Source organism: Alligator sinensis, unplaced genomic scaffold, assembly GCF_000455745.1.
Source record: "Alligator sinensis unplaced genomic scaffold, ASM45574v1 scaffold1195_1, whole genome shotgun sequence".
Taxonomy (NCBI): domain Eukaryota; kingdom Metazoa; phylum Chordata; order Crocodylia; family Alligatoridae; genus Alligator; species Alligator sinensis.
The window spans coordinates 1,458,421-1,469,132 of record NW_005842322.1 but is presented as its reverse complement, the minus strand read 5'-3'; the positions used below and the strand labels follow the sequence as shown (position 1 = coordinate 1,469,132).

The following is a 10,712-nucleotide window of genomic DNA, read 5'->3' as shown; positions in this document are numbered from 1 at the left end:
TAATGGCTTGAGTGGCCCCGTCTAATCTGGTGCTACTGAAATTGCTACTTACTGCTGGTAGAGGTGCCCTGGTGTCAGCAGAGATGGGAAATTCTTGTGTTTTTTTAAACCCTAACAAAAACTCTGCTGTAGGCAGGGGCTGACTTGACTTGACGGTTCATTGTATTCCACTTGATCTCGTCTAAACACATAATTTCAAAGGTATAAATGACCCTCTCTTCTTTTTAACTTCTGCACCCAACCTTTGTGCCTAACAAAAGCATGTTGTACAAGTCATGCTCGAAGCTAGAAATGTATGTGGCGCCTGCAGGAAGGCGTCAGTCTGATGCTGTTGGCAGAGGATTGTTCTACACACAATGGTCACAGCACAGAGGCAGGGGGTCCCTCTGGTCTGTCTGTGGCACATTGGTGGCTACTCCAGTGGTTTCTGTTACAAGTACTATGCTCTCCTGTTTCTGCAGGGCTTTCCAGGAAAGCAATCCTTTGAAAACAATCTTTTGAGTCCTCAGGAAATCCAGGATGTGGTAGGAGACAGATGTGGGCAGGCATCAGGGTACAGTGGACATGTGCCTGGCAAAGAGGCAAAAGGAATCAAGACTCTTGGTAGAGATGATATTTTTTATCAGACTAACTAGATATTTGCAAGAAAAATTATTTATTTGCAAGCTATCGGGTACATGCACCCTTCTTCAGGCACATTAGAGTGCAAAGATTGTAAAATTTCTCCTAGGTGGAAATGAAAATTCGCGGGGGAGACGCAGGTAGGCTTATTATCATTAACCGAGCCTCTGACTCGCCTCCGGGATGGGGCAAAAACCTGTGGCCGATCACGAGAGCCAGGACACCAACCAATGAGACAGGCTGTAGTAGTTTTCCAGGGCCCAGCTGCCCTCGCGGGCCTACAGGGCGGGGGCAGCAGAGGACTACAAATCCCAGCATGCCGCGCGCGGGAGGCCATACTATAGCGGGGGGAGCTTCGCGATAAGTATCGCGGTACCGGGAAGCCAGGAAAGTAGCTGGTACGTCCCTGCTCCCCGGGGGGTGGTGGTCACCGAGGCAAGGCAGGCAGGGGCCTGAGTCTGTACGGGGCGCTGGCCCCTGCCGCGGGGTCCGGAGCGGGGCTGGGGGCTCGCTTCTGCCCCGCCGCGAGCGGCCTGGCCCAGAGTTGCCCGGCACCGGGTCCCTGGTCCGAGGCGGACCCAGTGCTGGGGTTTACAGCGGGCGGCGATGCCGGGTGCGGGGCCTAGTGAAAGCCCAGCCCAAGAGAAAAGGCGGAAGCTGCATCTTGCCGCGGGGGTGGGCGGCCGGCCGGCCGGCGCGGGGGCGGGGCAGCTGCCACAGGGTGAGGCGCACAAGGCAGAGCGGTGGATCAGATTGGGAGCGGCAGAGGGCGGGGAGCAGAAAGCAGAGCAGATCAGGAAGGGGGGGCAGGACAGCAGAAAGTAGAGCAACAGATCAGAGAGGGGAAAGGGATTGGAGAGGGGGGGCGGTGCAGGGCCCATCTGTTTCATGCCTGTCAAGGAGGTTACTCTCACAGCATTTATGTCCCATGCATTATTTTCACATGTTGCAAACATTGAACTGGCACAAGCGTCTCATCCTTTGGGTCAACAGTGTGGATCTGGTTGAGGTGAATAGTAACTGTAAACAAGTCTGAACAAGTCTCATCTGATGATTGCTTAGTAGCCCATATGACAAGATAGACCTGTTTTTGGAGAGAGAGAGTGTGTGTGTGGATCAGTCTAATTTGGTGGGCGTCCACAGCATAAAACAGAAGAGCTTCAGTTCCCTCTTTGGTTGCCCATCTTAGATGCAAGGGTTGCAGGAGCTGCAGCCAGTTCCCACGCTCCTCTCTAAAGGCAGGGTCCCTGGGGGGTAGGGCTGAAGCACAGTGGTGAATAAATATGCTTAAGAAGCTTGCCCTGACCAGAACCGGTTTGCTGAGTAAATGGAGAACATCAGGCTTCAGAGCCAACCTTCCTCAGTGTGAAATTCATCTAAAAGAAAACTAAAACCAACCAAACAAAATGTAGAGAGGTTAAATATTGTCAATATTGCAAACAGGCTCTTGGATTACCTCCTATACAATGCTGCATGTATTGTTACATAAACCAAATGACTGAGAATAGCAACTCGGGGTATGGAGATGAAACGTTATACTCAATTAAGTGGTGGGAGGGACGGGACTTGCTGTGTCAAGCTAGTCTGCTGTAACTATTTTATGTATTTGCTCCTATGGTAAGTAGGAGGTAAACTATCTAATTCATGGGTAAACTGCCCAGGATTAGCTTCCATTCACCATGAGAGAGAGCAGACCGAAGAAAGAGTTACTAATGATCAACTGACACACAATTCTTCTCCCTCTCCACTCTTTTAAATTGGTATAATTGTTTCATCTGTCCAAACCCTCATTCTAGGTCAGCTGTATGCACGGTCATGTACTAAGTCAGGTGAAAGTCAAAGTCCTTAGTTTAAGCCTACAAAGGAAAAGCAGGAGGTGACTCATTAGCAAACATTTTACTAGTGAAAGGCAGTTACGTAGAGAGGCGTATTTCACAGCTGACGGTGTCTTTAAGATACCCTTAGGGATATTGTAGTAGCTCATTTACATGATAAAGATTTACTGACACCTTATGGACAACTTGAAATACAATTGATTTTGACAATTCTGTTTCTGTACCTTATATTGGAGGTATTTTAATTCCTCCTTTTTATTGCTGAGAGACATTAAACATGAAAACAGGAACTTGGATGCTGAAAAGCTCAGCTGCTTCTGTTTATTCTCTACCTACAGTTGCCATCTTCTGTTTGTGATGTCACACTTAGTGGGTATGAAAACAGTTGTGACATCACAAGCTGCAGATTATGGCTTCAGGTGGGAATAAGATGTGGGAACAGATGGACCTACAACCTGTTTCCAGGCAAATGTTCTCTATAATAATAATAAAAGAAAAAAACAAGCAATGAAAAGAGGCACAGGTTTTCCTTTGTTAAAAGGTGACTTTGCCTGACAGTTTGAATCTCTCATTTGCTGATGGATACTTTTACAGAAACTTGGGAGAAAAAAATGTTTTCCTGAGAGAAAACTAGTCCATAAAAGGATGCTTTGGAGGCTGTGGAGAAGGGTGGGGGGTGATTTCTGCACTATTTCTGTGATATGATACATGCCTCAGTTTACCAGCCTCTTGACTGCATGGAATTTATAGCAAACGAGTCTTATAGGGAGTAGCAGCCAGGAAGCAAAGCAATTGCAGAAGACTTTCAGAGAGAACAAAGGCCCTGAAAGGCAGAGTGGGAAAGCTTTCTTGGGGGGCAGGAGGGTGCAGGGAATGCCCACATGCCTGTTCCAGCCAGACTATTTTCCCAGGTCCAAGTACTGGATCTGAGGGATACTAAAACAATTAAAGACTCCTACTTAGAGAGGAAGGGAGTGGGAAATGGCTGGAGGTGATGGAGTGAGTGAATGTGGCAGGGGCCACTTCCCCCTACCAGTGCAGAGGCAGGGGTGTCTGGGCTAAGGGGCACTTAAAATTTGTAAGGAAGTAATAAAGTTTATGGGAGGTGATAGTGCCTTTGTACTTGGCACCAGTTTGGCCTCATCTAGAGTCCTGTTCAGTTCTGAGGTCCACATTTTAAAAAGGACATGGAGAAGTTAGAGAGGTTCCAGAGGGTGACAAAAATGATAAAGGGCTTGGAAGGAAGGCAAGTCATACAAGGAGAGGCTGAAGGAGCTAGGGATGTTCAGCTTGCAGAAAAGGTGCTTAAGACAGGACATGATGGCAGTCTTCAAATACCTGAAGGGCTGCCATAAAGAGGAGGGCAAATACCTCTTATTCCTTGCTGCTGAGTGTAGGATGTGGACTAGTGGCTTGAAGTAGAGCAAAGTATGTTTGGATTGGATATTGAGAAGAGCTTCACTGTAAAAGCAGTGAGGCTGTGGAATAGACTGCCCAGAGTAGTTGTGGACTCTCTATCATGGAGGTGTTTAAGCAGAGGTTGGACAGCCACTGGTCAGGGCTGATCTAGGTGTAGGTATTTTCCATGCTTCTGAGCTCTGCTGGTTGCTTCATGGGGCTGGGAGGAGATTCTGCCCCAACTTGTACCCCTCCACCATGTATCAGGGTATTTTAAAGTCTTCCTTAGAGGCACTGGGTGTTGGCTACAGCCAAGGCTGTGGACTTTGACTGCGGTGTGCCAGTGCTTCTGCTGGGACTTAAAAGCCAGAGGGTCCTGGCGAGAGGGTCTTGCCCATCTGCTCAGGGTCAGACCACTTGCCATATTTGGGGTCAGGAAGGAATTTTCTCATATGGGCAGATTGATATGGACTGTGGGGGTTTTTGCCTCATATGGGCAGATTGATATGGACTGTGGGGGTTTTTGCCTTCTTCTGTAGCAAGGGGCGTGTGTGTGTGTGTGTGTGTGTGTGTGTGAAAACAACCTTTACAGCAGCAAGGATGTTGGTGGTTGTGGTCCCCCTGTTTTACCTGTGACAGGTTAGGGTGTTGTAAGGATTGACTGTGTAATTTTGCTAAGAGGTTAGACAGTGGATTTATATAGGATGGTTTGGATAGGGATGATCCTGCCTTAGGCAGGGGGTTGGACTAGATGACCTATGGAGGTGCCTGGCAACCCTGCTTCTCTATGATTCCAGGTATAACTCATGCATGTAAGTCCTCAGGGTTATTTTAGCCTATATCTCTGACTCTGTTCCTATGACTCATAAATAATACAGTTCCGAAAAAACTAAACTGTATTGTAGCCTATGCTTCCTTATTACAAGCTCCCAGGCGAAAGCAACCTCCTGGGGATTATGCTAGATTGGCACCTGTGAGGGAAACAGTGGGAGGAAATAGGGTGCTGGAAAGTACAGACATTGTTCATGAATGGCAGAATTGTGGGACTCTGAGGGAAGGGGAGGCTCAAAGCCTGTCACTAGGAAGGGCATACTCATGAGAGACTTGTGAAGGGTGCAAGGCATAGCACAGCTGGGGACATAAGTAAAACAAAATTTGGGTCAACTTTCCCACTGATTTGGTAGGGAACTAAGGAACAGCAGCCTTGGGCTCTTGACTAGAGGGTGCAATTGACTAAAAGCAGAAAATGAAATGGGAGGCTAGTGCCACTGCCCATGGCGACAGGTCAAAAGAAAAGAGGATTCAGTGGAAGGCAAGGACAAATAAACTGGATTTGTAAATGGCTTCCAGGTTTGCATAGTCAAAAGTGTCATTTAATAAAACGGGGAAAGGAACTGTCAGGGGGAAGAGGGAATGTTTCTTCTCCTTTTCCTCCCAGAGGTTTGTAATGATGTATAAGCATGTCTAACAATCTAGTTAGAGGATAACCTTAAGCCAGTTCTAAAATACCCCACTTATTAACTACTATATCATTGTTAGTATTATTTATATAATGAATTACATGCTCAAAACACTTTACAACCAGCATGCAATTAATGCAGTAAATAGGTGGGTATAGCTGCCATCCTCCTCATTTTATAGGGAAACAGAGTGGGAAGCTAAGTGACTTGCCCAGTGGTCTCTTCTCCCTCTCCCCAGTTGAGCCAGTGTTAGAACTGACAACTCTCTCTTTGATTTCACAGCTCCTAGTTTCATATTCTAGCCACTAAACCAAGCTGCCTCTCAGTTGTGTGGGGTCATACATTAGAATTGCAAAGCTTTTGCCTCCCTTTTCCCTGATAATAAGAAGGCCGAGAGATTCCTGGTGTGTTGTTTTGAGCTTATCACTTCCCTCTTTGCCTCCTTCCAATAGACCTCATCTTTTCAATGCAGCAAGCACAAATTGAAGCTTGGCTTCTTTTTTTAAAGCCCTACTTTCCATTGAGACATCAACCTTGCAGTCTGGCTTTGCCAACACTTCTTAAACCCTACCTACTTCAAGATGCCTCCTGACCTCTTGACGATGGTTGGGCAGCTGGTGTGCTGTGAATGCTGCTTATTGCACTAATCGTATCTGACTCTCTGTTACTTTGTGCATCCCGTGTCTCTCTTGTTTCATCTCCTGGTGTCTCTTCTATTAAGCTTATACCATAACACCTTTGAGTCTGATGATCATTTTCTTGGGGGTGTACAGCTTCTAACACAATGAAGCCCTAAACTTCTAGACACACTACAGTGTAAATAACAATAAGGAGGGAGAAATAACAATAATAATAGTAATAATAATAATAATAATGAGGTTAGAGCTGCTTGTGTATACCTGCCTGTTGATTCCTAAGGCACAGAGGAGAATTGACTCTCTGGATCCATGCTGCTCTGTGTACTGGAGCACGCTTCTCCCACATGCAGACAGAAACTACCAAGCTTGGTTTATTAGAGTTGCTTGCTTCAACAGGGGTCACTTGCCAGCTGATCAGCATGAATCTGAGCTCTGGTTAGCAGGTAGAAGGAAGTGCTTGGATGACTTGGAACCTCTAGCCATGTCTGCCTGAGATTACTCCTGTTCCCTTCCTGCTACTCGGGTAGTAATGATTCCTATTTTGTATCTCTGCAGTGGTCATTGGCATGGCCAGACAGGCCTTGAAAATTTTCTCTTTGGCAGCAGCTACCTCCAGTGTCTACCTGTATGGCAACAAGTACTTGGATCCCAATGATTTTGGAATCATTCGAGTGGGCAGAGCCATTGCCACAGTAAGTTTCATCCTAGCAGCAGTGTGGGAGGGACAGAGTGAAAGGTTTGCTGACTGGGGAAAGGGAGATTCTTGGGAAGGAAATGGGAGTTCACAGGGGTCAGGGGTGGGGGTGGAATTTAGTCTGTTCTTTTGCTATATTTCAAGTTTACCATTGGCATTTGACTCCGGGACTTTGGGTGTTTCTGTGGGGTGTTCCTACAGCCTGAGGAAGAAGTAAAAACATGGAAGGGAATAGAGGGTAATTGTCTGTGAAGCAGAGGGAGCTTGTACCTTATGGAGGAGTCTTCCAGGTCAGTATTGCTGGGAGCACACTCATGTTGCTGTGTGGCTTTCCTTATGCACTGCCTTCTCTCCACTTAGAACTCAGTACTGTGCATTTCTCCACTGCTGCTTCTGGTCATTTTGCTTTTAAATCTCTGTTGCTTTAGGCTATTTCTTATACAGTAACAGATTTTTTTAAAGGATTGTACAGTAGCTGCTGCACAAATACTGTGTTGAGGCCTGACCTGTGATCTTTACCCTAAGTCCTCAGTGTTAAAAACTGTGGGAAGGAGAAGAGGTGTCTGAGCATGTATGTTTGTATGGTGATATTCTTGGGGTAAGGGTGAGGCGGGAACAGCACTCACACTTTACAAGGTTTGATTTATTTCTCTTGCGTTTCTAAAACAAAGTCCAAAGAGACCTACTAGCTCCATTTGGGCATCTTCTTTGGTTTCAGCTTGTTGATCTCAGTATCTAGACACCTGAGAGCTGTGGCTGACAGCCAGATAGGCTGTGAACCTCTGCACAAGTGCTCTCCAATTAATTCATTAAGTATGTAGTAACAAGGTAGATCAGATCCTGTGAAGGGGATTGGTCTGCCCTGCGCCTTGGTTGTGTTATGTGGCTGTCACTTCAGACCAGGATCTCCATCACTTACAGGCCCCTGGTGCTACAATACTGTCGGCTTGCATATCCTGGACCCTTTAAACATTGTGTCTGAGAATTACAAGGGGGCCTCTGCTGCTGGAGGAAACAGGTTCATGGAACGTGGCTTAAGATCTATTACATTCAGGCTGGTGCAGAAAATAAAATGAGTAGTGGCCGAGGCCTGAGAGGGTGTTTGTTTTGGAAGTGCAAGGTGGGAACGTTGACTGTCATCACCCTTTTTTAAAAATAAAGCTAAATGAAGCACTTCCTACCCGATCGTTTCATAGGGCTGCATGATTGCTACTGATTTTCTGTATTATCGCCATCCTCTGTGTTGGGGACATACCTTCATTTTACTGAGGTACCGAGAAGTGACCAGTCTAAGGCCCCGCTGACATCCTGGTCAAACTGTTGTAGCTCGGGAGTCCGTTGCCCTCAGTCTCGATCCACTTGGTCAGTGTTTCTCAACCTGAAAAGAGTGGCCAATACTATAGTCCTATTTTTTTTTAAAGGACTAGAAAGTGTTTTTCAAGAAGAGAATCTCAGTTACATCTCATTTATGATAGTTGCTTAGAGTTTGAGGGGTTGGCTGATTGTTCAGGTATGTCCTTTGCTAGGAGTTTTTTGATTTACAAGTGTCTGACCAAGGCCAGACTGAAGGACTTTGGCCTCACCATGACATGGAGCACACTGTAGTGTCAACCGTGCCCTCTGGCCTTGCCCTAGTGAGGGGCCACCCTTCTCTCCCAGGGGAAAGAGACAGCAGTAGGGAACCCTCATTAATTCTGTGCGTGGGTGTGCCAAGTATGCCATTTGCCTTCCCTATAGGAAGCTATCTGCTGCCAGGGTCCTCCAGAACAATGGGTGTTGGTATGAACACCCTACTGCAGTGGGCTTCAAACTCTTTAAGCAGGAGATCACGTTTGGCATTTAAAAGCAACCCAAGATTTACTGTGCGCTGCTGCTACTCCCCACCCCTCACCCAACAGCTGTCTGTGGGGAGGAAAGGGAGGGGGCAGATCAAGGCAGAGGGAGAAAAAATTATTTGTGAGCGTGCCTCCCCAGCAGGCAAGTCACACCTGGTCAGGGCCCCACTCAGCTCCTGCCTCTGCGGCACTGTCCCTCACCGCGGGGGCCTCGATCTAGCTCCTGCCCCTTTCCTCCCCCACAGACTGACCTGCTGGACTGGGGCATGTGTGTTCATTCACGCGGGCACTCAGCCCCCCACCCCAGCCTTGGAGAGGCTCTGAGATCTACCTCAAGAAGCTCCGAGATCTCCCGGTGTATCGGGATCCACTAGTTGGCGACCATTGCCCTACTAAGATGTGCAGGCCTGTTTGGGCTTCAGGCTGCATGCTGACTCAGCTCATGTCACTGCATTAGTTCACTCTTGTCTTACTTCTGAGCATTTCCTTACAGCCCTGAAGGCTAGATAATTACTGTCTTTTTAATGAAAGCTTAGTTGTCTGTAAACATTTGACTCCTGGAGCTGGTGGCCTAGATAGAGACCTGTTGTGCCTATCCCTTCATTTAGTACTGGGCAGACTCTATTTAATGGGTCAATAGGGTCCCATAATCATTTTTGAGTGTCTCCAGTCATAACAGATAAGCCTTAAATGCTCAAATATTATCCAAAGAAGTACACAAAAATCTGGATACTTAACTTTACCTCCTGAACCCCATCCAGCCACATGCAGGCTGTATTTAGAGGGTTTTGTTTTTTCCCATGGGCTTGGGAGTAACAGCTGCAAAAATGGAGGGAGAAAAAAGCTATGGAAAGTGGGGAAAGTTGGTGGGAGGGAGGGAAGACATAGAGACCATATATTCTTAAACTTGTAGCCATGTTTGCTCTGAGTCTTGCTTGCAGGTTTGATTCAGTTTCCATTTTATCCCCACTGACTCAGCTGTCCCTTGTAAAATTTCCTCACTGGCATTTCTGATATGCCCAGGGGGAAGTTCTATTTGTCCCCAGATTTAGGGAATTGGATTTCACTTGTGTGTGAGGCCCAGTGGAAAGTGCAGGGATACTTGAGGACAGGGATTTTGAGTGGAAACATTGCTTCAGGACATGGTGTGGTCAGTCAAGGGAGGTATGAGTTAAGGAACTTAACCTTGCAGGCCAAGCCCTATAAGGAGAGACTAGAGAACCTGGACCTTTTCAGCCTCTGCAAGAGAAGGTTGAGAGGCGACCTTGTGGCTGCCTATAAGTTCATCACGGGGGCACAGAAGGGAATTGGTGAGTATTTATTCACTGAGGTGCCCCCAGGGCTTACAAGAAATAATGGCCACAAGCTAGCAGAGAGCAGATTTAGACTGGACATTAGGAAGAACTTCTTCACAGTTCGAGTGGCCAAGGTCTGGAACGGGCTCCCAAGGGAGGTGGTGCTCTCCCCTACCCTGGGGGTCTTCAAGAGGAGGTTAGATAAGCATCTAGCTGGGGTCATCTAGCCCCAGCCCTCTTTCCTGCCTATGCAGGGGGTCAGACTCGATGATCTATTGAGGTCCCTTCCGACCCTAACATTCATGAATCTATGAACTGAATGACGTTTCTTGGGATGTTTAAAAACAGACTGTCGCAGGGCACCTTAGTGCCTGCTCCTAGAGAGGAGAAAACTGCCAGGGAGAGAGCCCTGGCAGAGCACAACGAGCCCAGCTGAGGGTTGCCAGGATAACAAGCGCAGCTACGGGTTGCTGGAGCAGCTAAGGGGAGCCAGCTGCCTGTAGGGGGCAGGGCCTGGCCCTTATAAAGCCCAGGGTTGAGGCCAGGCTGGCAGTTCCCTGCCAGCAGCCGGAGAGGCAGGAGCTCCCTCAGCCAAGATATGGGAAGAAGCCTGACTTGCAAGTACAGCTCACGATGGCCCTGAGAGGATTGGGCACTATGGTTTAGCCAGGGGGCTTTATGGTTGCGTTATAGACAGGAGGCTCGAGTTTAGGTTCAGCTTTGATATTACACTGGAGGCTTGGGTGAGACTGTAGGGGTTGGAGGAGGCCTCATAGGGACCCCAGAGGTGTGGGGGCCCTGAGTGCAACCAGTGGGTTGCGGGTGGGGAACAGAGACCCCGGATTGTATGCGGGGTACATAGACCCCAGCCCCAGAGAGGGGCAGCTTTGAGACGCCCCAGAGGGGGCATGACGAGGCCCAGAAGGGGGCACTAGC

At 47.8% G+C, this 10,712-nt stretch overlaps 1 protein-coding gene across 8 annotated transcripts in view; it reads left to right on the top strand.

Moving 5' to 3' along the window:
- The first annotated feature begins 866 nt into the window (after positions 1-866).
- ADCK1 (aarF domain containing kinase 1) overlaps positions 867-10,712 on the top strand; it is a 125,109-nt gene continuing 115,263 nt past the window's right edge. For 7 of the 8 annotated variants that reach the window (XR_003095215.1, XM_025209975.1, XM_025209971.1 and 4 more), the window contains exons 1-2: positions 867-1,019; positions 6,508-6,644. Coding sequence is in view for 7 of the 8 variants with exons in the window: in XM_025209975.1 (XP_025065760.1) it covers positions 6,519-6,644 (126 nt within the window). In the remaining variant the exon portion in view is untranslated. The other variant, XM_006028545.3, reaches the window with a different exon arrangement.